General features: G+C 46.7%; 1 protein-coding gene across 3 annotated transcripts in view; it reads left to right on the top strand.

Annotated features, from left to right (window-relative positions):
• The first annotated feature begins 9,377 nt into the window (after positions 1-9,377).
• The window catches only part of LOC142284546 (coiled-coil domain-containing protein 63-like), a 38,299-nt gene continuing 20,393 nt past the window's right edge, over positions 9,378-27,283 (top strand). Inside the window, exons 1-6 of one of the 3 annotated variants that reach the window (XM_075333204.1) lie at positions 9,378-9,461; positions 14,493-14,668; positions 16,257-16,446; positions 23,771-23,875; positions 26,173-26,354; positions 26,978-27,162. In XM_075333204.1, the coding sequence (XP_075189319.1) occupies positions 14,502-14,668; positions 16,257-16,446; positions 23,771-23,875; positions 26,173-26,354; positions 26,978-27,162 (829 nt within the window). In that variant the 5' untranslated portion in view covers positions 9,378-9,461; positions 14,493-14,501. Of the gene's footprint in view, positions 9,462-10,060; positions 10,156-14,456; positions 14,669-16,256; positions 16,447-23,770; positions 23,876-26,172; positions 26,355-26,977; positions 27,163-27,283 lie in introns of those variants that run through there. The other 2 variants (XM_075333203.1, XM_075333202.1) reach the window with 2 other exon arrangements.

Genomic DNA, 27,283 nt, shown 5'->3' with positions numbered 1-27,283 from the left:
TGAATGACGTAGCAAACTAAGGGCGGAAGACGGCAGAGAGCACTATGGGCGGAAGCACCTGGAGCATGCGCAGTACAGTTAAATAAAAAGCGCGCCTGACTCTGGGTGACAATGTGTGTCACATCTGCGGGAGAGGTGTGCTGTGACGTCAGGGACGGCTGCCTGCTGTGTGACCTGTATAATTATGAGGGAGCATAGTCTGAGGCACTAACATAAAGTGTCATGGCTTCTCACAAGGCTGTTGTATTTGGCAAGTGCACAGCATGGGAATTAACCAGTAGAATGGTGTCCCCCAACTGTGCTCAGGCCTAGTGATGAGCGAGTGTGCATGGCACTGCGTATTGCATGACCAAGTATTGGGGTACACGGCGCCATGCCCCAGCCCTCATCCCACATATTTCGCTGTTGTTTGCCTGCCAATCAGTAATGCCGTAGACATGATGGCCGCTAGCATTACTGTGATCGGTGTCTGTACGTCACTGCTCATCACAGTCCCTGGTGTAACCAGGCCTGGATCGGGAATTATGTTGGAGCTTAACTGGACATTTTGTTTAATAAATTAGTAAATGATGTAAAGTGCGGGGAAGTCTAAACTATTATTTTCCTAACTTTACACTTACAGGGTTAGTAATGGGGGTGTCTGATAGACCCCTCTCCCTGGGCTTGTTGACAGCTGACATTACACAAGTGACATCAACCAATTAACTTATTACCTCAATTGCCACCGCACCAGGGCATTTGGGAAGAGCCAAGGCGAAGCACCAGAAGTGGGGAATGTAATGTTATATGCCAATTCTGGGCGGCTGTGGGCTGCTATTTTTAGGCTGGAAAGGTCCAAATAACCATGGACCTTCCCAGTCTGATAATACCAGGCCCCAGCTGTCTGCTTTACTTTGGCTGATTAGCAAATGATGTCTGTGGTGTGGCTCGCCTGGCAAAGTGGCTACACTAAGACACAGGTCAGAATGAGCAGGACCAGCCGGAGACGTGGAGGCCAAAGAGTTAGATAGTTCAAATGCCACATGGAACAGCAGAGATAAATGTGTGGACAGGCTCATTGAAATAGCAGAGCCTAAAGTGTTGGAAGCAACATAAAGCAACAGAGCAGTATACCTAGTGAGACACTTTGGTACAGCAGAGACAAATGTGTGGACAGTAGTTTAGAACACCAGAGTCGTAAAGAAGAAGTACCTTTATATAGTGGAGCCAAAAGTGCAGACAGCCCCTAGAAACAGCAGAGCTATGTAGACAGGTACCTTGATGCAGCAGAGCTGAGTGCGCAGAGAGCACCTCCAAATATAGGGTCAGGTAAAAAGACAGGTACCAGGGTATAGCAGAGCCCATTGTACAGACAGTAACTTGGAATAGCAGAGCTGTTACATCAGGCAGACACCTTAATGTAGAAGAACCAAATGTGCGGATAGCATCTTGGAACAACAGAGGAGTGTTTGTCAGGAGGCATATTTTGGATAACTATAAGCAATATTAAGGATAGATTAGTTAAGGGGCTCGGCTCAGAGAATGTACTTGGTAGTAGCTTTACGTAGTACCATAAAAGGCCTAAGGACATGACATTAGACGTGTACGCAGGGTTACCACGGTAACCAGACGCACCGGAGGGCAGAGGGAGATGACTGCTGTGATTGCAATATACTCCTTCTATGCCTTTTGAACCCCAAATTAATAAGATTTGTTTTACGAGCACTCAGGAAATCATACACAGCCTTGTATCGTGTGACCTATGAGCCAATAAGAACTTTAGGGGCATGAATAGAAATGTGAGACTTCCCCGTCCATCAGTGTTACTTGATCACCATGACATCAGAAGATACGTATAGAACAAGATGGATACCACAGACACAACATGGATTGTGTTGTCTCACACTGCTGAAGACAGAAGATGCAAGGACTGGCTCCGGAGCCAGGACAGATGTGTAATAGACGGGAGGCTCCTGAAGATAGTGAGAGCTCACAGAGGATTTGGCAAGACAGCTTGGACAGGGAGCTCCTTCACTTGTACCCATGTCCTCATGATGCAGAAAGGGTGAAAAGCAATGGCCATCGGCTCCCTGCTCCACCACTTTCTCTGGCAAAGATTGCTGTATGCCAGAGACTAGTGATGTGTCAGTCGCCAACGATCCGTCACAAAGATCCGGCTCCCTGCTGTGACTGACAGTGAGAGCCACTAAATTCTCTTACCGGCTCTCACTGGGCGTAAAGGGTGCTTTACACGCTGCGACATCGCTAGCGATTGCTAGCGATGTTGCGAGCGATAGCACCCGGCCCCCATCGTTCGTGCGACATGTGGTGATCGCTGCCGTAGCGAACAATATCGCTACGGCAGCGTCACACACACATACCTGTTCAGCGACGTCGCTGTTGCTGACGAACAATCCCTCCTTCAAGGGGGCGGTGTGTGCGGCGTCACAGCGGCGTCACAAAACGGCCGCCCAATAGAAGAGGAGGGGAGGAGATGAGCAGCCGGCCACCTCCTTCCTTCCTCCTTTCCAATGGACGCAGGTAGGATGATGTTCGTCTTTCCGGCGGTGTCACAGACAACGATGTGTGGTGCCGCAGGAACGACGAACAACCTGCGGAATGAAACAACAATGACATTATGATTTGGAGCGACGTGTCAACGATCAACGATTTTTGCCGTTTTTGCGATTGTTGATCGTCGCTCCTAGCTGTCACACGCTGCGATGTCGCTAATGACGCCGGATGTGCGTCACAAACACCGTGATCCCGACGATATATCGTTAGCGATGTTGCAGCGTATAAAGCACCCTTTAAACTCCGGTGTTCAGTGGATGAAACCTCGCCCACCTGAACGAAACCCCGCCCACTCTATAATTGGTATGTTGTAAGTGGGTGGGGTTTCAACGGCGTTACTACAATGTTAAATATGTGTTCACCTGGGAAGAACACATATTTACGGTAATAGGGAGCCATGAATAATCTGAAAGATCTTTTTGGTGAGCGGAGCAATGGGAACCAGATCACCAAAAAGAACCGGACTGCCCATCACTACCAGAGACCTGACACAGGTGTGGAGCACTCAGGACCTCAGGCCCCGTGTGGCTGTCACCTCATTGTGTCACCCCAGGCCTTGTGCACACACAGCATATCCCATGCACAGACCTGGCGCTGTTTCTGGAAGGCATCAATCATGTTTCTCAGTTCTGTGCTACCTCTGTAAAGATATTTTGCCTTATTTTATATATGTAATTGTGAAAATGCAAATAAATCCATCACATTATAGTAATTGAAATAACGGCCTAATCTAAAATACAGATTATAGCTATTCACAAGGGGGCTGCACTGCTTCTGTCCTCGGTGCTTTGGGGCCCCAGAGTCAGCGAGACTTCACCAACGAGGGCAGTTGCTGACTAGGAAGTCGCGGGGTAAGCCTGGTCTCATCTGCACGACTGCACACGGTGAATAGTATGAATGAATCATGGGCCTAGTAGTGGCGTTCTCGCTCTCCGCTCCGGATATGTGCCTTACATGTATTGTCAGGGCTCGCTTTTCACTGATCTCAGGGACACCATTCATTGTGCTTAGAGTCCAATGACATCAACAAGTGATGTTTTTGTCCCATAGTTGACCCTTTATAATCAGTTATTCCCATGTGTAATAGGACAAATACTGGCTCTTTAGCTGTAGCAAAATGACTACTCCTAATGTTTGCAGGCACCAGAACATGCTCCGAGCTGTAGCTTTGCAACAGATTTAGTCCTCATTCAGAAATCCGTTTTTCACATATGTGCTTTACCTTTAGTTTACCCATTACAGTCATTGATGCTGTTCACAGATCCGAGGGCTTTTTGCAGATTGTGTGTCCTCAAAAAAACACAGACATGTCAGTTTTTGATCTGCGCCATAGATCAAAATTACTCGTACAGGTTTATAGGTTCGTGAAAATCACAGACAGTACACGAATGGCGTCTTTGTACAGTCCTTGTACTGTCTGTGATTAACATTGTAAGGACTCATTCAGACATCCATGTTGCACATACATGTTGTATCCATGTTTTTCAAAGATAGAACACATACCCACTAAAATACATGCTGCTATTCACATCTGCAGGAGCACTGATGAAAAGCCCGAGTACAAGTCTGTGGGTCTAAAAATCACTGCACACGGATGGCATCAGTCTGCAGTCCGTGATTAAAGGGAACCTCTCACCACCAGGTTTTCCCATATAAACTGCTGCCACTCCCTTTATACCATTATATACAGCACTCTAGAATACTGTATATCACCGCTCAGGACGCTCTGTATAACATAAAAAAAAGACCTTTTATTAAACTCACCTATGAGACAGTCCGTTCCAATGGGCGTCGCTGATCTTGATCCATCGTCTCCTCTCTTCCTTCCATCACTGTCTTCTTTCCCAGCTGTTTGGATGACGTGTCCTATGTCATCTACACAGTGTCTCCACTGCGTTTGTACCGCCCCGCGGCCTCGGCTGCCGCCGCCGAGCCGCTCGGATCCGTGCTTGAGTTCTACGGGTGGTGGCTCGAGCCTCTCACGGACCCGGGGGTCACGTCGCTCTGCAAGGGGGGGGGGGGTTGGTTGGCGCTATGCGTGGTGGATGCGGGTGTTTGGGTTTTGGAATTATTGTTTGTGACGCCACCCACGGGTTGTGGCGATTGCAGACACCACCGCTGCGGTGAAGGTACGGGGACTCCCGGGAGCGGTGTAGTGGCGCAGCTAGGTGTTGACCCCTCCGTGGGTAGGGGGATGTTGGTCCCGGGGCCCGATTGGCGAGGGCCGGGATGCAGGGGCAGTATTGCAGTGCAGCACGGTGTGGTGCCTGATGGCACTGGTGTACTCACTCTGATACAAGACACTGGAGTTGCTGGTAAACCAAATGTTGTGATGAACGGGACCCGCAGCCGGCTGCAGCTTCTCCAGTCAGGTTGGCAATGTCTGCCTTTCTCCTGCACCTGTGTGTGTATCTTGACTACTGTGCCTGGGCACCGGTAGCCCGCTCCCTGGCATATAAGTGTCGTAGGAGCCCGTTTGCCCGCAGACGCTAGCCCTTTGGATCTCTGGCCTTTGGCCGAGGCACTTATCCGGACGGGTTGGGCTGTTGCCTTCAATCGGGACTTAGGTGGGAATTAACCCCTGAGGTCCAGACCGCAATCAGTTGATTTGACTATGGTGGTGGCTTATAGCCTAGTTCGGGGTCTGAGTACCCTGCCTGGTGCTCCGGTATCCAGTTGGCTCCCCGGTTCGGTTCCGGCGGGCCACTACCCTGAACCGGTCCCTTACGGTTCCACCGGTCATATTCCCGGTCTCCTGCAAGCGTCCACTACCGTCTGCCTGCCTGACTGATCGGGGTTCCTAGGCTCCAACCCAGGCCCCGCACAGAACTGTACTCTTCACACTCCTCTCTCCAAACTTAATCTGCTTGTATATCCTGCCTCAGGCCAGCAGACTCCTCGGGGGGCGTGTCTTTCCGTCTGACTCCGGCCACCTGGTGTGCCTGTCTGACTCTAAGGGAGGCAATCAGGTCTTTGGTTGACTGATGGTACCTTACTGGGGTGGGGGTGTATATGGTGTGTGTAGTGACCTGTGACCCCTGGGGTGTCCAGGGCGTCACACGTTCCTGCATACACGCCATTCTCCCTGCTCTGCTGAGGGCAGTGCAAACTACTGGAATGCACAGGTGCGGGGAAAGATCAAAGAATGTCTGCGCATGCTCACTGCAATACCGTACATTATTCTACCCTCTGCAGGGCAGAGAGAAGTGTGCATGGGCAGGAGGGCAATGAAGGGCACTGTGTGGATGACATGGGACGTGTCATCCACATAGCTGGGAAAGAGGACGGCAATTGCAAGAAGATAGAGACCAGCAACGCCCATCGGACCGGACCACACTGTAGGTGAGTATAATAAAAGGTATTTTTTAAGTTATACAGAGTGGCCTAGGCACATATATACAGTACTAGCTGTAGTACTCGGGATAGTAACTAAGTCTCTGTCTCTCTATCTCACCATCTCTCTCCCACGCTCTCTCTTTCTCTCTCACCACCAAAATCATACAGTATTAACTGACACATAAGCTTCTTATTCTAAAAATGTCCTTTGTTGCCTATAGCAACCAATAAGAGCTCCTATTAATGACCTGTAGCAAAATAGAAGCAGAGTTGTGATTGGATGTTATAGGCCACCTGACCAGACTATCTGTCAAAACAGCCAATATATTACCTCACACATCCAAACAGTAAGTATGTTTGGAGGTGAATAACTGTAAAGCTTGGGGTTAAAATTTCCCCTAAAAACATAGTCTATAAAGTTTTCTGAGTCACATAAGGCGCCTGTGCAAAATTACGTGATTGTAAATGTGACGGTGCGGATTCCTTTAGCGGATACACACACACACACACACACACGGTACATACTGTACATACATACACTCAGCTTTATATATTAGATTCTAGAATGGTGTATATAAGAGCTTACTGGTGGTGGCCACAGCTTATATGGGAAAAACCTGGTACGTGAATAATCACTGATGTCTGATTGAAGCCTCAGAGCCACAGCTTGGATTGAACCACTGAAAAAAAATTAAAAAAAAGTTACCAATGATTTTACCAGTCTGCAGTGCAACTTGTGTGGCCACTAGATGTCAGCACATGTTAAATCTGCAATATTTCATTATCTATCCGTCCATCATTAGACAGACCAAACCAAATCACATAAAAAATGTAAAATAAGATATATAGATTATTGATCAGTCTATTACAGCAGTGGAACATTAGCTTGAATTCCTGGTTTTCTGTACAGACAGATGGCGGGACGTCTCCTCAACTTTATACTGATACACTTCAGAATTCAAGGCTCAACCAATGTTATTGTACAGTGCCTAAATATTCAATCAGGGCACGGCACAGTTGGTTATTATTGAGACAAGTATTTCATAATAAGTTTGGTTATGCGGATGCACAAAATATAGATACAATACAATTTACACTATGCTATTACTAAATAACAGATATCATCCAAGTTATCTCACGCCTAGTCTCCCTGTCACTGAAGCATCAGTATTACCCCTAACTAACAATACAATCAGCACACAGGCTTTAACAGGGTTAACACACAACCCCCCTAGGCCACAAGTCCAATTCTAGTAAGTACATTTCCTCAATTAGTACCGTACGCCTGGACAGGAAGCCACGGACCGCCTCTCCTGTATCTTCTTTTGGATACTAAGTCACTGGAAGCGAGTCTTCTTCTGGTAATTGATACTTAGTCTTCTTCTGAAGGTGGTATTTGGTCTTTTGTCTTCTTCTGAAGTCGGTATTCGGTCTTCTGGAGTCAGTATTCAGGTTCTGTCTTCTTCTGGAGTCAGTATTCTGTATTTGGTCTTCTTCTGGATCTGATCGCTCTCAGCTCTTCTTTAGCAATGTTGGCTGTAAGCCTGCCCCACTGCTCACAAGACCACTCACTTCAAACTCTTGGTGCCGCTCCTCCACGTCTTAACCGTCCTGGACTTTCAATTAACAACTGAGTCACAACTACCACCTGATCCAGCATCTCTTCCAAACTCTTTCCTCTAGGAAACACACGTGCCACTCTCTAGTTCCCGCTTGTTCTTTCCAACCAGCAGATGGCAGTCTTTATTTGCAGATATTGTAAGATGTTGGCTGAGCGTGCCTTTCGTTCACCAATCCTTTACAGATCTATTCCTGACAATTACTGATACAAAATACTAACCAGTATTGCAATCAAATAGGTAGGGTGTCCATTTTACATCCAGGAGAAAAGAACAAAGAGATGCGTTTTTTTTTACAGGATTTTAATCCAGGCTTTTACATTACTAAATGAGCAGTTAGATCTACTGGATCATGTCTTGTGCCCTAGTGGCGATTCTCACAATTTTGGAGTTCATTTGACAACTATTGAGTTCAATTCTCCTTTTTTTCCAAAAGTCTCTCAAGAAACATTTCAGTGTGTTGTTTCACATAATAAAGGCTGTTTTGTCAAATTCAGTGCAAGCTGTAACTGCACAACAGGATGGGTGATCCTCACAGCTAGACTACTGTTTCCAGCACAATCTGGAACAAGATGTGCCTGCTGATAGTTATATCTGAACAATGAAACACTATTGTAAGTACTAAAATTATAGTTTCATCATGTATTTTTAAAACATGTACAAATATATTTTTTAAGTGTAACAGCCCTCTAGGCTCTAGCCTTCACTGTATTTATTAGTTCCCTTAGGGGACTATAACTTGCGATCGTCTGTATTTTACAATACCAGTGCATTGCTGTATAGTAAAAATCACAGTCTCCTTTGCAGCCAGGCCACACACAGAGTTCCAAGGGAGCTCTGTAATGATAAGCACAGGGGTCTTCAGCAGACCCCCGGATATCATAGCAATCCACCGGCGCCCTGCGATCACATCACGGGCTCATAGGATGATGCAACCCCATGCTGGCGCACTGTTCATACCGCGGTCAGAGTTTGACAGCAGCATTTAACAGGTAAACATTTGCCGTTGGCACTTCGCAGCACCTGTACTTGTTAGAGGCAGGTTCTGGTTGTAAGTACAGCCATTACCTGCCAAGTATGCAGCACATGTGGTGAAGAGGTTAAAGGGAATTTAAGAGCAGCAGATGTAGAGGGAGAGAGCCAGAGTCCAGCGATGTGTCACTTACTGGACTGCTTGGTGCAGTTTTGATAGAATCTCTGTTTTATCTGATGTAAGTGTAGCAGAGCTAAGACTACTGAGCTGTGTATAACTCCACCCACAACCCTGATTGGCAGCATCCTGTGTACACTGCATTGTCAGCAAGCTGCTAATCAGTGCTGTGGTTGGGGGTTATGACTTGTCTGCAGTGGGACCATTGTCAGGTAGTGATAAGCTCCTGCTGATAAAACACTGATTGGATTGAAACTACAGGGCACAGCCTAATGAATGATACATTCCTCTAATTAGGCTCTGCCCTCACATTATATTTCTCTCAGATTAAATAGTAAAAACCTGCTGACAAATTCCCTATTAAGAGGACCTTAACACATTGATTTTGGCATTGGTATCTACTATGTCCACCTTAGTTTTCTACTACTGGAGCCTCCTTATGTCTAGTAATATTAGAGCTAAACATTATTATTATTATTATTATTATTATTATTATTATTATTATTATTATAATATACTGATTATTATTGTGCTGCACATCCTAAATAAAGTTATTGTTTGAATTAAAAAACCCTCCATAGTTCTTCACTCTATAATTGTGTTGTATGTATTGTATATACACACAAGATAACTATACACTATATATGAGGTAACTATACACATATTAACCCCATGGAATATGGATGATGTCACAATAAAGCACAGTCTTGATTCTTGCTTACAGTGTGTATGGCGCTCATCTATGTTGGATTATGAGCAGGAATCTCACATATTCTGCTTAAATTTGTTATCAAAGCTTAAAGGTAATATATCTATGTGTTTGTCAGGGAGATCAGGAAGATATCTCACCGCCGCCTCTAATTATCATGACAATCACAAGACTGATGGCAGCGGCAATGGCTGGTATTGCTACTAGGCAGGTTAATGGTCGCTTTCACAGTGAACATATAGTATATACACATCCGATCTGACCCTTGACCATCAACCGGCAACACATGGGTATATGCTGGATATGTTCTTCGGTATGGTCATCGCCAAGCTCTACAATAATCCAAGAAAAACCAACCACCACCACCAATCAATTTTTATAGGCTGATTGGACGCCCATTACTGGTAACACGGAGCCTCATGAGATAGCAGGGCTGTCGGTTATAGAGAAGAGGAACAAAGCTATTACATACTATATAGTTAATCCAACAATTAGGCATTTCTCATTAAAAGTATACCAGAGATGCTACAAAGTGGAAAAGACAATAGAGTGTATACAATCACATAAAAATAAAAGGGAAACAAAAGAAAGTTACTAGGCCTGTTGTCATAGCAATGGAGCAGATCTTGAGAAGAGGAGCCCTCTGTGTAGAAAATGGTGCCGTTCTTACAGCACTCTGTATCTCACAGGACTGAACATGGGATCTAGGCCAGAACCTGGTACCAACCACTCCCTTCTACCACCTATGGCGACCTCAGATGGGGCCAGTATAGAAAATGAGGGCTCAGGTACCAAACAATTATAAGATGCCTGATTTTAAGATTAGTATCCCCCCTGGAGGTCCCAGGTGGAAGTTAATGTTAGAGGTACAGATACTGATCTCCAGCTGCAGCACAGCCCCGTGTCAGTTCTCTGCACCGTAACCGCCTCTCTAGTGCAGGGGAATGGTTGCTGGGACTTGTGGTGCGGGGCACTTACTTTCAGGCCAGAGCTGGTCCTCTCTTCGGGACCACCTCCCAGCTGCCAGTTGCAGCAGGTCCCAGCACCCTCAGACACCACACAAGGACACAGGTCTTCTTTAAAACCAACAATTGTTCTTTACTATTCATAACACAAATCCATCTTCCATCATGCCTTCAGCAGGCACATCCTTTCTTAGTTACAGGGGTCACACCAGTCACCTTCCACAGTGCCTTTGTTGTACACTTCAGTCCCCCAACGGGGTTACCAACAGCAACCGGAGTCACTCTCAATTTGCCAGTCAGCCACTTCCCTGGTACTCCGGCTTCCGAGCCCCTCATCCCCTCTCCCAGCTTCATTCTGTTGTGCAGACTCAAACAGTCCTCTGAAAGCCTCGTCATCCCACCCATAGGGATTTTCGGCTATAAGCTAGAACGGGACTCTTCAGGGACATCACTCCTCTGGTCTGCTTCGTTAGGACCTACTCCTGCCGTAAGAGCTCACTGACTTTCTGCTGATTAAGGAGCTTCTCTGGGTATCTGCCAGGGGGTGACCACCATCCAGGCAGTCCAGACTTCACCCACTTGGGACGACGTTAACACAGCCCACTCCCACTAGGGCCCCACAGGTCTGGCACCAGGATTCGACCCAGCGGGTCAGACTAATCTATACTGTTTGGGGGCAGTTAACGTTCACTCTCCTCAGGGACTCTCCTGTCTCTTCCTGTCTGCTCACCATTTTTGTGCACTATCCTCCTCCCACACTAACCCTTTCCTACCCAGCAGTTAGGGTAGAACCACAAAGAAATATAGTATCGAGGTATTATATAGCAAAGGACCACAGAAATAATACCTCTAAAATTAAATATTTTTATTAAACAAAATCTAAAATAGGACTTACAATGTCTCTCTTCAACGAACATGAAGGACAAAACAGTGCCAGTGAATATTGGAAAAAGATAGTTTCAGCGTGAGGAAAAATAGCGATAGGTAGGTAGTCACAGATATGTCAGATCACTAATCTCATAGCCTTTATTGGCCCTTCCTATAAAGGAGGGAGGGAGAGCGTGGGGTGACAGCTACTTTAGCGGGTCTCCTACAGCTCCACCTAACAACTATCATCTAGTTCTGACTAAAGCATTTAGTCTAGTCAGAAACCAAAATCCATAACGCTATTGTGTTTTATGTCTGTATTTACTTCACTTTATCACCTGGGTTTGGTGGTGGACACCCCTTGGTTAGAGATAGGGACAGGGAGGGACAGCCACCCGGAATGGGGAGTGTCCTTCAAATTACGACACCCTCCGTCGATAGGAAGGGCCAATAAAGGCTATGAGATTAGTGATCTGACATATCTGTGACTACCTACCTATCGCTATTTTTCCTCACACTGAACTATCTTTTTCCAGTATTCACTGGCACTGTTTTGTCCGTCATGTTCGTTGAAGAGAGACATTGCAAGTCCTATTTTAGATTTTGTTTAATAAAAATATTTAATTTTAGAGGTATTATTTCTGTGGTCCTTTCCTACCCAGCAGTTACCAGGGAAGTGGCTTTGCCCATGGTGGCCATTTAGTGGCCGCATACATCTAATATACATCAATGCAACTAAACATAGTGTCCCCACAGATAGGGGATTTGCAGGTCTGGGGTGGGCCGAGACCTCCACCTCTTTACATTATTACCGCAATTTTGCCTATCACAATTTTAGCTTGTCATACATATGAGACATGACATATACAACTCCATCCACCTAGCTGATATTAAAGGGAATCTGTCACCAGGTTTTTGCCACTTGATCTGAGAGCAGCATAATATAGAGACAGAGATCCTGATTCCAGCGGTGTGTCACTTACTGGGCTGCTTAGTGTAGTTTTGATAAAATCATTGATTAATCAGCAGTAGATTATCATTAGCGAACTACTTGGTGTGCTGCCAAGTAGTCCAGCGTATTCATGAGCTTTGCATAACTGCTACATCTGCAGCAAAGAAAACATTAATTTTATCAACATGACAGCAAGCAGCTCAGTAAGTGATCATGAAATATAACCTCAGCACCAAAGGAGACAAATTGAGTTCATGAATGCTGCAAAAAGTGAATAATTGTATTCCAAATCGGCACCACAGATAATATCCAAAATCGTCTTTTCGACCTGTTCAAGGTCTTTGTCAAGGATATCTGTGCACAGGGACCCAGGCTATGACAATGTCCAAAAGTGTTCAGGTGGGGCGCTGCATGAGCTGCGGGGGATCCACCATATGTATGGAGCGCTGGATGTCACATGAACAGGTCGTAAAGTCGACTTTGGATATTCTCTGTGGTGCCGATTTGTAATAAAATTATTCACTCTTTGAAGCATTCATGAACTCTATGTGTCTCATTTGGTGCTGAGGTTATATTAGATAACATTGAGGACACAATCACAGCATCTCAGTTGCCAAATCCGGGCTACTAGGTGTTGTGGTTCAGCTACTTGGCGGTTGTTTCCCAGGAAAAAATCCCCACCTCCCTGCTTCATTATCCTTCCTGTCACCTCCTCTCAGCAGCCCAGTCACTGCGTCACAGCTGGCAAATCCCGCGCGTGCGCAGTAGAGTGTTCTCCAGCCTGCATTCATTCACCCCCTCATTGAATCTACTGCACATGCGCTGGTGAGTCAGCTTCATTTCCGTTATCGGTGTGCTGTTCTAAGTTGTCCTCCCAACTTTCTGCTTGCGGGCAGACGGGTAGACAGACATACACACACATACCTGGGGGATTTTGCAGGCAGAAAGTCATCAGGACAACGTAGAACAGCGCACCGATAACAGAAGTGGCGCTGACTCACCAGCGCATGCGCAACAGATTCAATGAGGGTGTGTAATGAACGTAGGCTGAAGAACACTCTACTGCGCACGCGCGGGATTTGCCAGCTGTGATGCTGTGACTGGGATGCTGAGAGGAGGTGACAAGAAGGATAATGAAGCAGGGAGGCGGGGATTTTTTTACTGGGAAGCAACCATCAAGTAGCCGAACCACAACACCTAGTAACCTAATTTGCATATAGCGATCTAAAGTAATATTTGTGGAACAAGCCATCTACTATGAGGCATACAGGTAAGACTACTTTCAACATCCTATTACCTGTATGCCCATATTAATAGCTTAAAACTGTCAAAAGGGGTGACGGAGTCCCTTTAATGTGTTATACTTGATTGATACAAATATATATTGTGCTATTACTCGGCTATCCATATGTGCTACATAGTAATAACTTGATAATTCCTCTGCTGTGGTGTAATGATCAATTTAGCAAAAAGAAACAGGTGTGTTGAAATCCATCTGCCAGATCTGACATGCCAGATCCATCTCTTCCATGGCATTATCTATTGGTGTTGCAAGGCCCCTACACGTTAGGTTGTCAGCCGAGCTGATGGTGAGCTCAGCTGACAACCTGCCAACATTAGTCTAAGGGGTACTTTACACGTTGCGACACTATATCGTCGGGGTCACGTCGTTAGTGATGCACATCCGGCGCCGGTAGCAACATCGCAACATGTAAATCCTAGATGGAACAATGAACGAGCACAGAAGCGTACAATCTCGCTGATCTGTGTAACGTCGCTCATTTTCATAATGTCAGGTCGACCGCAGGTACGATGTTGTTTGTCGCTCCTGCAGCTCCACACATCGCTGTGTGTAAACCCGCAGGAACGACAAACATCTCCTTACCTGCGTCCCGATGGCAATGCGAAAGGGAGAAGGTGGGCGGCATGTTATGTCCCGCTCATCTCCACCCCTCCACTTCTATTGGACGGCCGATTAGGGACGTCGCTGTGACGCTGAACGCACCTCCCCCTTGAGGGATTGTTCGGCAGTCACAGCGACGTTGCTGACCAGGTATGTGCGTGTGACGCTGCCGTAGCGATAATGTTCTCTACGGCAGAAATCACCACATATCGCATTTGCGACGGGGGCGGGTATTAACGCGCTGGACATCGCTAGACGATGATAGCGATGTTGCAGTGTGTAAATTACCCCTAAGTCCCCGCTGGATGTTGATCCCACCAGACCGGCGGGGGATGCAGCGTTGCTAGTCTGGAGGCGACAGTCAGGGATGCTATCACATTCTTTTGATTTTTTCCTATACAGAAATGATGATAATTCCTATATGCATTTTACCTCCAGCATCCAAACATGCAAATTGAGAAGAAGCTCGACTGGCACCTACCAAGCATTGGTAAAAATGAAGATACTGATCCTACTGAAATGGATTTAAAAAAATTAGAACAGCAGTATAAAGTGGCTGAAATTATGAGAATATCCTTCAGAAAACGGACAGAACATTTTCTTCTTAATCAGCTGTAAGTTTGAGTGTTTGATAGATCGTTTCTATCTATAAAATCCATTTCTACTGAGACTGGACACATTTGTGGTAATTTGGTAACAATGGTATCTCTATGGAGCTCGATATGTCAACTGTGATAAATGTAAGTCAGTTTCTGTACATAATATAGTAAATAATTTGGGATTTTAGAAAACTTCATCTCCCCCTAAGATTCGCCAACTTCCCCCATCATGTTTGAAAAGTGGTTGGCGAAGCGCACAAGTCACAAAATGTTTATGCAAATGTTATTTACCTAATAAAATGTTTGTTTGGTTTTCACCAGAAAAGTGATGTTTAAGAAGTTAGCCACTACTCTAACTCATTTCATTCTTCATTCATTAATCTTGCTATTATGTGCCACTTAATGCATCCATGCTCCTATTATAGCAATATAAAACTTTTATCATGCAGATAGGTGTCTGCCAGCAGGAGCTCTGATGTTTACATCAATCCCTTCCTTTCCCTAGACCTGTGATCCAGCACTTAGCTCGCCCCCTCTTTTCTCCCCTCTCTGCTGCTGAAGATATTGGGAGATACCAAGTGTCAGAGCAGCCCAGGCTAAGGGCAAGCCTAAATGGCAATTGCCAGATGATCAGTACAGTCCTGTCACTGAATTTGTGTCACGTCTCCACCTAAACCAAATTTGGGAGGGTTTCAGCTTTCAAAAGAGTAATTTATTAAACCAATGGATGAATTTAAAGTCAGGTTATAAGCTTTTAGTTACATAACATAGATAAGCGACAGAACTTTTGTCAGGGACTGTAAACCCTCCTTCAGCAGCCCAGTGACAACTTCCTTTCATTTGGTCTGATTTCTGTGCTGGAAAAGGAAGTATCAGAGGAGGAATCAGAATGTGCATAACAATTCAGTACTATGTGATCCCTGCTAAGATTCGCTCATAGACGCTATACATCCAATACAAGTATATTACAAAAGGTATTGTTTTGAAGAGCTATGCTATATGACAAGTGAACAAGTAGTGGAAAAACCCTTTAAACCCTTGCTAATTTTCCCCCAATTGTTGTAAATAGGGAAAGATCTCTATTCATGCTTGCAGAAAGACCCACGTAGAAACCACCCTCAATAATATCCACATGCCCTAGTGGGTGTTGCAGGCCATATAACAGTAAAAAAACACTCAGAATACTCACTGTGCTGAACTCCAGAAATCCCCAGTCCCCATCTATTAGGTATTTTCTGGGGACTAAGGAGATGTGACCGCAGTGATTGGCTGCAGTGGTCACATCCTCCCACCGGTCTCTACTTCCGTCTCTGTCTGGACAGAATTGTGTTTACTGCAATCAGTAATTGTCCACAGCATCACATGACAGACACTGGTGGCATTCAACTGTCCAAATTATCTACAATGGGGTTATCAGTTTCCAAATTGGTTTGTCTACCAGAATAAAATATCCCAACATGCTGCACAATTGTTTCAACCCCTTTTAAAGGAATCTACGATGCAGGCTCCTGACAAAGCCTCTGATACAGACGTGACCATAGTGACAGTCATCCTCTATACAATTATCATTGTGTTATTTGACCAAAACATTATATTATTATAGAAATGAAATAAATCTGCTGCAGGAGCAACAGAAAGCGATGAAACTTACAAAATTGTGCGGTGGATCTCCGACAATTATCCTGAAAGATCAAAAGCATGCCAGAAAGCTTTTTGAACTGGCAGAAGCCCAGGACCAATACAACCGTCTTGTAGAAGAGCAAAAGAAACTGATAAGTGACCTGGACATGAAGGTACTGTGTGTGTGCTGCTGTTTATTAACAGAAGGCAAAACTGCCATGAAATTCATGCTGCACTAACTACAGGCAGAATTAATTGGTGTGATTGCCGCCAGGTCTGAAACGCTGCAGTGTTTCTTCAGTGTATAAATGCTTTGAAAAGTTGTCCAAGGACTGTGTGACTCGACTTATGAAGTGGCCTTCATCCTGACTATCCATTTGAATGACAGGTCTCTCCCTAGACACAAACATAGGAAAAGATCTGTCAGTTAACTGAAGTGGGGAGAAGCCAGCCTCGGACTAGTCAGCTAAGCCACATAGGGGCCGATTCATCAAACATTTTGTGGCGTAAGGCCTAAGCCAGACGGCGAGAAAATCGATGCGAGTGGAGTGCGATAAAACATCGCATTCCACTCGGAACAATATTACTCTGTGTGTCAGTGCACATGAGCGATTATTTTCTCAGCCCTAATCGGACCGAGAAAACAATCGCAGCATGCTAAGATTGTAATGCGAGACTCTTTTCTCTCGCACCCATTCAAGTGAATGGGGCGAGAGAAAAATCGCACTGCACTCGCGGTACACCGGTGTACAGCGAGTGCAGGGCGAGAATCGCAATAGCAGGCAACGGAGGAGAGAGGGAGAGAAATCCCTCCCTCCCCTCCTAAATGCCGGCCAACCCCTCCTCAGTGCCTGGCCTGATCCTCCGCAGCTGAAGTCCGGTCGGACCTCAGTCGCATGTGTCATGATGTATTTTACCTTCTCACTGTATTTGCTGTAATACTATGTCAGGATGTGATGTCACTTTCCTTTGGTTGTACTTACTGAACACTTTGAAATGTCTTGGGATGTAAGTAACCATACCTTCCCCCCATCTCCTGTGTCTCTGGGCCCATAATGCAATTATCTCTTGTCCACACAGCCAGGGGAACTTCTCATTGTTTCGTAAGCAGTGGATAACGCCAACTACACAAACCTTGTAGACATCTCGGAGCCAACCTTCTAGAATCTTCTAGTGGGCCCAACCATTGCATAGACCCCTACCCTTGAGGGGCGGGCCCACGAGCTCAAACAATTCACTCCTGTTTCTAAATGCAGTTGGGAGTTGAGTTTTTGAAGAGGAAGGGAGCGAGATCTGAATCTGCGGACAGACCTCGCCGTCCAGTGGATTGTGTGGGATTTCTGGGACTCTGAAAAGGACTATTACGTTGTGATCTGGCACTTTGGATTATCGGGAGGTGCCCCCGAATCTGTTTTATTTGGACTTGTCGTGTGCTGTTCCTGTATTCCTGTTAGTAAACCTGTTGGATCATCCTCGGCCTGTTGTCTCTCTTTGCTCTGATGTACACCCCGTCACAAACTGGTGGCAGCGGCGGGATCAGAGCAGAAGAAATGGAGGACAACAGCCAATCGACGTCTGAAACCAGAACCTCAGGATACAGGAACTGGACTGTGGCGAGTCTACAAACAAAGGCCCGTGAATTAGGTGTCGGCTACAAAGGACTCTCTAAGGAGCAACTAATTGAGGCATTGGAACACGCTTGCCTGCAAGATGGCACCGAGGAACAATTTCCACAGCAAGGGGAGCAAAGACGGGAGCCGGAGGTGAATACCCAAAAAAGTCAATGGGTTGTGTGGTACAAGGAAAAGATGGCACTGCTTGGAGATGAGGCCACCATAGAAGATAAGAGGGAGGCCATGTGTGGAGCTGAAGAGAAGGAGCGCAGGATGGAGGAGATGGCATTGCTGGATAAGCAGCTCGCTGTGGAAGCTGCGAGAGGTTCCAGACAGACTGTAACCCCAGCACCCATCATGAGGGAACTTCCCAGAGTGTCCCGCAAAGACTTCAAGCAGTTTAATGAGGCTGCTGGTGACATTGAGGGCTTCTTCCAGGACTTTGAGCATCAGTGTCGATTAATGGAAGTCCCAGAAAGGGAGCGCGTCCGGCATCTGGTTGGGCTCTTAGAGGGTGGAGCTGCTGCAGCCTATAGAGCTATGGACCCTCGGTGGAACTGTGAGTATGCGGATATTAAACAGACTATTCTAGAACATTATGCTGTAACGCCAGACACTTACAGGACTCAGTTCCGTACTCTAGCATGTGATGAGGAAGTGTCCTTCAAGATGTATGCCCACAAACTCAAACATCTGTGGCATCGTTGGTTGGAGGCAGAGGAGGCCTTAACCTTGGAGACCGTCCTCCAGGTCCTCCTAAAAGAGCAGTTTTACTTCAAGTGCCCCGCTGAGATCCGGGAATGGGTGCGTGAAAGGAGACCAGCCACTGTGGAGGAAGCTGCAGCTCTAGCTGATGAGGCTCTCACCATCAAGCCTCAGTGGAAAAAACTACTACCCAGTGAGAAAAAAAACACCAACCCCCCAACGCTGGTGGCCCCTGGTCCTTCTGGCCCCAATGTTCACCATCACCCTAGACCGTCAACTCATGGGGACCTTCGTGTGACTGTGCCTCGCATTACTCATGCTCCACCTTTGGGAATACGACGCGGAGGAAGAATCCCAGAGCGCAGATGTTATGGATGTGGGCAGCCTGGGCACATGCAATTCCAATGTCCAGGTGTTCGTAGACAGAACAGCTACAGACCGCCTTTGCCTGTTCATTACCTACAGACACCTTCACCAGGAGAAGAGCTGGATTCTGTGCCTGATGACTTGCCAAGTGACTCAGATATCCTGGCTCCCCTACCCGGAGTCTATGGGGTGCGAGCTCCAGCCACCTGTTCTTCTGATCTTCAGGACAAACATCTACAGGAGGTCGTGCTGGATGGCCAAAAAGTTGTTGGCTTCCGTGACACTGGGGCTTTCCTCACCATAGCCGATCCCCGAGTAATTCAACCACAAGCAATTCAAAAGGGACCAGGAATTGCCATTGAACTGGCAGGAGGTACCCAGAGATATATTCCAAGAGCGAGTGTGACCCTGGATTATGGCTTTGGGGCAAAACAATGTGTGGTCGGTGTGATGAGCGGCCTCCCTGCAGACGTTCTTCTAGGAAATGATGTGGGGAATCTTCATTGCCACTTTGTCGGTGCGGTAACCAGAAGTCAAGCCAAGAGAGCAGCCCATGTGGACGTGTACAACCCATCCATGGAACTGAGGCCACCAGAACTGCCATTACAGCCGGTGAGTGATTCTTCTTGTGGGGATAATATGAATGTTACTTGGGATAAAGTTCAGTTTAGACAAGAAGTAGAGACTGACCCCACCCTTGCTAGTTTTAGAACTCGGGCTGAAATAGGGCAGCTAGGGGAAAACGGAGAAAGAATTATCAGAGAAAATGGACTTCTGTATCGGGTTGCCAATGCCGACTCCCTAGATAAGCCCTGGACTTATAGCAAACAGCTGATTGTTCCTCAGAAGTACAGAATTCCCCTATTACACCTGGCTCATGACATTCCTACGGCTGGCCATCAAGGCAAAACCCGCACCGAGAGACGATTGACTCAAACTTTTTATTGGCCGGGGATTTCCCAAGCAGTGGCGCATTTCTGCCGAACTTGTGACATATGTCAGCGTAGAGGGCGACCCGGAGATCACCCAAAGGCACCCCTGCAACCGCTCCCTATAATAGAAGAACCCTTTCAAAGAGTAGCTGTTGATATCATTGGACCTCTGGCTAAACCAAGTAAATCTGGAAAGCAGTACATTCTCACTGTTGTGGACTACGCCACCCGATATCCAGAAGCCGTGGCCTTGTCAAGTATCTCTGCAGCCAAGGTGGCCGAGGCCTTGGTTATTATTTTTACCAGAGTAGGATTCCCCAGTGAGATCTTGTCGGACCAAGGCTCCCAGTTTATGTCAGAGTTGGTCCAGTGTCTGTGGCGCACCTGTGGAGTACGAGCGATCCGAACGACCCCGTATCATCCCCAAACAAATGGACTTTGTGAACGATTCAACGGCACTCTGAAGAATATGCTGAGGGCCTTCACGGACCGAGATTCAGACTGGGAGAAGTACCTACCCCATCTCTTGTTTGCCTATCGGGAAGTTCCCCAGGAGTCCACTGGGTTCTCCCCCTTTGAACTACTCTATGGAAGAAAGGTCCGAGGACCCTTAACCCTGCTCAAGGAATACTGGGAGGGGCAAGTTGAAGATACAGGAACCCCTGTTGTCCCTTATGTCCTAAAGCTGCGAGAAACCTTGGCCCAACTTGCTAGTTTTGCACAGAGTCATTTGCGTATGGCTCAAACCAGACAGAAGACATGGTATGACCGTAACGCACGCTATCGGGAGTTTGTAGAAGGACAACAAGTGTTAATGATTGTTCCCCATCGGCAGAATAAACTGCAGACCACATGGGAGGGTCCCTTCCGGGTTCTCAGAAAACTGAATGATACCAATTACCTTCTTGCTTTAGATGATCAGGGGCTAAGGCAAAAGACTGTCCATGTGAATATGATTAAGGAGTACCATGACCGGAACATTCCAATGATAGCAAGCTGTCGGTTGGCTTCAGAAGATGGTCAAGAGGATGAGGACTCTCTACCTGATCTCGTGGAAGCAGCGAGAGCCCCATCCACTGTGGAACAGGTTCCCCTGGGAGATTACCTGGACTCCTTACAGAAAATCCAGATGCTGGAAGTGCTTCAACAGAGACGGGCTGCTTTCTCATCCCAACCAGGTCGAACCACCGTCACCCAATATCATGTGGACACTCAGGGCATCCGTCCCATACAACTGGCTCCTTACCGGGTACCTGAATCAGTTCGAAACACCATGCAGCACGAACTGGAGGAGATGTTACAGCTTGGGGTAATCCAGGCCTCCCATAGCCCTTGGGCCTCCCCTGTGGTGTTAGTACCCAAGAAGGATGGGAGTACTCGATTTTGTGTGGACTATCGGCGACTAAACGACCATACCGTCAGCGATCCTTACCCAATGCCTCGTATTGACGAACTTCTAGACCGACTGGCTGGGTCCCGATATGTCACTACCTTGGATCTCAGTAAGGGATACTGGCAGATCCCTCTAACGGATGAAGGGAGAGAACGGTCCGCTTTTATAACCCCCTTTGGTCTGTATGAATTTCTAAGCATGCCTTTTGGAATGAAAAATGCCCCGGCCACCTTCCAGAGAATGGTGGATCAGATCCTCCGGGGATGTGATGACTTTGCTTGTGCCTACTTGGATGATATCGCCGTCTTCAGCCACACATGGGAGGAACATCTGAATCAAGTAGCCATTATTTTGGACCTGATTCTTGCAGCCGGCCTAACTATTCGACCCGATAAATGCCAATTGGGGATGGGGGAAGTCCAGTACCTAGGACATAGAGTGGGAGGAGGGAAGCTCCGACCTGAGCCTGCCAAAATCCAGGCTATTAGAGACTGGCCTGTACCCCAAACTAAGAAACAAGTTATGGCTTTTCTGGGCACTGCCAGTTATTACCGAAAATTTGTTTCTCATTTCAGTACTGTGGCCAAGCCTCTTACCGACCTGACCAAGAAAACAATGCCCCGGCTGGTGATCTGGACTCCAGCCTGTGATGAGGCTTTTAACCGGCTGAAGGATGCTTTGATCTGCGATCCTGTCCTGGCTGCTCCAGACTACAAGAGGAGATTCATTGTGCAAACGGATGCCTCTGCTTATGGACTGGGAGCTGTCCTCAGCCAGGTGAATGCAGCTGGGGACGAACACCCCATCGCCTATCTCAGCCGGAAACTGCTGGACCGAGAAGTGGCCTATGCAACTGTTGAGAAGGAATGTCTGGCTGTAGTGTGGGCCCTTAAGAAACTACGGCCGTATCTGTATGGACGGGAATTCACTGTGGTTACTGATCACAATCCCCTCACCTGGCTGAACAGAGTCTCTGGGGACAATGGACGCTTACTGCGATGGAGCCTGGCTCTGCAGCCCTATAACTTTACCATACAATATAGAAGGGGCAGCCAACACCAAAATGCAGATGGACTGTCCAGGCAAGAGGAGCCTTGAGTCCTGTCAGCCATGCCTGCGTGTACTTAACCAGCGACCTGTAGAGGTCCCTAGTACGTACACAAGTTGGGAGGGGAAGGAATTGTCATGATGTATTTTACCTTCTCACTGTATTTGCTGTAATACTATGTCAGGATGTGATGTCACTTTCCTTTGGTTGTACTTACTGAACACTTTGAAATGTCTTGGGATGTAAGTAACCATACCTTCCCCCCATCTCCTGTGTCTCTGGGCCCATAATGCAATTATCTCTTGTCCACACAGCCAGGGGAACTTCTCATTGTTTCGTAAGCAGTGGATAACGCCAACTACACAAACCTTGTAGACATCTCGGAGCCAACCTTCTAGAATCTTCTAGTGGGCCCAACCATTGCATAGACCCCTACCCTTGAGGGGCGGGCCCACGAGCTCAAACAATTCACTCCTGTTTCTAAATGCAGTTGGGAGTTGAGTTTTTGAAGAGGAAGGGAGCGAGATCTGAATCTGCGGACAGACCTCGCCGTCCAGTGGATTGTGTGGGATTTCTGGGACTCTGAAAAGGACTATTACGTTGTGATCTGGCACTTTGGATTATCGGGAGGTGCCCCCGAATCTGTTTTATTTGGACTTGTCGTGTGCTGTTCCTGTATTCCTGTTAGTAAACCTGTTGGATCATCCTCGGCCTGTTGTCTCTCTTTGCTCTGATGTACACCCCGTCACAAACAGCATGGATACTAGCATGACACTTGGCTCCTGCTGTGCTGCCAGCACGAGCCGAGTGTCACGCGAGCATTGCACTAGTGCCCCGTGTGGCCCCGGCCTAAAAGCTTTGAAAAGTTGTAAAAATGTTGTGTACCACGAAGTTTTTACGACTTTTTGAATCATCTCCAGCGAAATGTACTCCATCAAGACTGCACAATATGAGCGTGCCCTATGCCAGTCTTAATGAATCGGCTCCAGAGTTCCCACTGACTTTCCAAAGAATGTGTACTTGGAAACACTGGAGGATTTCAGAGTAAGGAATACCTGGTTGCAATGGCGTATCTGATTATAATCCATGATTAGTATGATGATATCATGACAAATTCCCTTTAAACGGATCCTCCAGGATTTCTACGGTAATAAGTTATCTTTAGCATCAATCGTTTATAGTGACAATGTTATACATGAAGTATCACACAATTTTATCCACACTGTAGAGAATATTGTAAAATGAGTCCTCACATCACATGCACTGTGATCTCTGAGGATTAATCGGAGTCGGGAATGGTGGCCACATAGCCACGAGTATACTATATGCAGACTCCCAACCAAAATCCAACTATAGACCCATCTATTATATATTGCTATATGGATCCAGCTGCTTCTAAAGTGCGACGTGTTAGTTCTAATTTATGGAAATTTATTACAGATAAAAGAAAAAGAAGAAAAGATCGTACAAAGGAAAAAGGCAACGTCCAACACTAAAACCTCACGACAAAGACACACTACTCAGCTGGAGAATGAACTCCAACATGTATGTACCCTTCTCTGCTCACTCTGTACCCACAACACAAGGTCTGCTCGGCCTACACAGCATTGCCACACCAAAGGATCTCTGGCAATCCCATAAGCTCTACATCCCCTTGTCTATACAATGTTTCATGCACTGGCGGACACAGACAAAAAAAGGGTCCCTGTGCAAAAACAATATATGGACCATTTGCAGACCAATAGCTCATGAACATGCACAATTCCACCTGATTTGGAGGTCGAAATGGTCCCTTACCTCTGGGCCACGGGGTCACTTCTGTGGGTATCACGGTGGCGTGACCCGGTCTGTGATCCCAGGCTCCACAGTAAAAAAGGGATTAGGTAAGGGAGATTGTCCGTGACGCCACCCACAGTTGTGGTGATTTTGGTGACACCACCGCTGCTCTGGACGGGGATCCCGGGAGCGGTGAGAGGGAGCAGCTTTGATGTTAGTTCTCCCCTCCGTGGGTAGAGGGTTGGTTGTCCCGGGGCCCGGTGATGGGGTAGGGATGTATGGCAGGCGGGCTGCAGGGCCTGGCGAGGTGCAGGGTCGCAGGGGCAGCGCTGTGCCGCACGGCACGGTGGTACTCACTCAGCCCAATGATGCACACAGAGTCTCTGCTGAAACAAACGGCTGGATGGACGGGTCCCACAGGCGGCTGCGGTGTTTTTCCCCTGACCCCAGGTTGGTAATGTAAGTCCTATCTTGCACCCTCTGTATGCTCCTCCTGCGCTCCGGTTTCCAGCTGGCTCCCCGATTAAGTACCGGTGGGCCACCGCCCAGCCCCGGCTACCTGCGGTTCCACCAACTGTCTGCCCGGCTCCCTGCAGACGGCCACTACCGTCTGCCTGACTCTCTGTACTAGGGCGCTAGGCTCCAACCTAGGCCCCTGTCTGCATCTGCCTCACTGCAGACCTCCTCTCTCTTCCTCTCCTAGACTTGACTGGGCTGTTTCCTGCCTCAGGCCAGCTAAACTCCTGGGTGGGCGTCTCCATCTCCTGACTCCGTCCACCTGGTGTGTCTGTCTGAGCCCGAGGAAAGGAATCAGGTTTCACTGGGGATGTCTGCTGTGAAACTGCTGGGGGTGGGGGTGTGTGTGTGTGTGTTGTTCTCTGTGGCCCCTGGCTTGTCCAGGGCGCCACATGTCCATCTCTGGTTTCATGTAGACTAGATATGTTAGACTTCTGATGATAGCAGCTTGATGATTTGGCCAGTCTGATTGATGGCTATTCATTGGGATCCCCACTAATGCTAATAAATATGGAGCACTCAGTCCCATTTTCCGAGTGGAAGGTAGGTCTCAGCCACATACTCCTTCTTTATTGAGATCTGTGGGAGACATAGAACAGTCACATCTGGAAAATTTGTTGTTCATGAACTAACGGCCACTTTACACATAGCGACATCCCTAGGGAGTGCACCCGCCCCCGTCGTTTGTGCGTCACGGGTAAATCGCTGCCCGTGGCGCACGATATCGTTAGGAAGCGTTAAACGTACTTACCTTCCTAGCGACGTCGCTGTGGGCAGTGAACAACCTCTTCTTTAAGGGGGCGGTTCGTTCGGCGTCACAGCGACGTCACACAGCGGCCGACTAATAGAAGTGGAGGGGTGGAGAGGAGCCGCAGGATCGTCACTCCCACCTCGTTGCCGGAGGATGCAGGTAGGTGGTTGTTCATCGTTCCCGGGGTGTCACACATAGCGATGTGTGCTGCCTCAGGAACCAAGAACAACCTGCGTCCTGAACGAGCAACAACATTTTGAAAATGAACGATGTGCCAACGATCAATGAGAGTGAGTATTTTTGATCGTTAGCGGTCGCTCGTACGTGTCACACGCAACGACGACACTAACGAGGCTGGATGTGCGTCACTAATTCCGTGACCCCCAACGATATCTCGTTAGCGATGTCGTTGCGTGTAAAGCGGCCTTTAATATGAAACTCCAGGTTTCCGGGTATAAAGACACATTAGAGATTAAATTGAAAAGGGCACTGATATATGGTTTCCTATATATGGGAACATGTTAGAAAAATTGACGAAGTACAGTATATGGGTTTTTTTTTAGAGTTGGAGTCAAAGGCTTATGTATTGCACGATATGCCATATATGAGGGCATTATTAGAGGTATACAGTGTAACCGGAAAGCTCCTCTGACAGAAGAAAATTAAGAAATGTGATCACTCTAAATCCAGCAAACTGAAATATAGCGATGTATAGGAAAAGCTCACTTTATAGACCGGACATTTGGTTATTGAGAAAGTGGTGAACATTCAGTTATAACAATGTGATGTATTTTAACAGATTACTCAAAATTATAACATGATCAAAACTGAAAATGACAAACTAAAGGAGATTATTAACCATCTGCACTTCGAGAAAACCAACTATCAGAAGTGTATTAATAAGATGCAGCAGAACATGACCCATCAGAAGGCCCTCACCGAGAAAATACACGAGAGGATCACGTCCATGCATAATGAAAAGTACGTGCTGCTATCTATCTGCTAAGGGGCTGAATGCTGAACAAAGGTCTATTTACAGAGACCCTGATTCCAGTGCTGTGTCATTAACTGAGCTTTTTGCTGTCATTTTGAAAAATCACCATTTTATCTGTTATAGATTTAGCAGTTCTCTCAGCGTTGAGCTCTGTATAACCCCGCCTCGCATCTTTCTCTGTACACTGTGCATAGGCAGAAAGCTGCTAATCAGTGGTGGGGGCAGGGTTATACAGAATAGGAGTACTACATGGCCAGGAGACAACTAGTCTTCCATTGATAATCTCCTGCTGATAAAAGCAAACAATTGTTTGCACTGGTCATGCAATGACACCACGCTATCACTGTAGACACACCATGGCATTGTACAGGGGTCCTTTTTTCTCTTTTGTCTGAAGCCCTGAACCTGCAATTTGCAAAATCTTTGAGAATAGAAAAACTAGTCACCAAGTCTGGGCTATTTGCCAAGGTTAACAATACCAGTAATCTGGTTCCCTTTACCATTATCTATTCCGGGACTTCTGCAGTAGTTTCACTATAATTCAAAAGATATAGTTCAAAAAGCAACTAAACTATCAAACTAATATGTTTTACGTCATATAATCTTATAGAACTGACATCCAGACAGAAACCGCGACCCTCAAAGAAGTAGCAGAAAAAGAGATTAAAAAATATGATATAAAGAGTGAAGAGCTCTATAGATATCTTGACCATCTGAACAAGCAACAGCAATTTATGGAAACAAAATTGTTTGCTCGCTCTGCGAAGGAAAGGGAGCTGCAGAAAATGAGACAAGGTACAGCGATGGCATCGTCCATCAAATGTTTGATTTATTTATATAAAAACCTGCAACTAATTAAGGAACACTTCCATTTTGCAGATATGCTTGTAACTATATGTCCTTTGTGAATAAATAG

This window comes from Anomaloglossus baeobatrachus, chromosome 2 (assembly GCF_048569485.1).
Source record: "Anomaloglossus baeobatrachus isolate aAnoBae1 chromosome 2, aAnoBae1.hap1, whole genome shotgun sequence".
Taxonomy (NCBI): Eukaryota; Metazoa; Chordata; class Amphibia; order Anura; family Aromobatidae; genus Anomaloglossus; species Anomaloglossus baeobatrachus.
The sequence above is the reverse complement of the archived record's forward strand: the minus strand, read 5'-3'. Positions and strand labels throughout refer to the sequence as shown.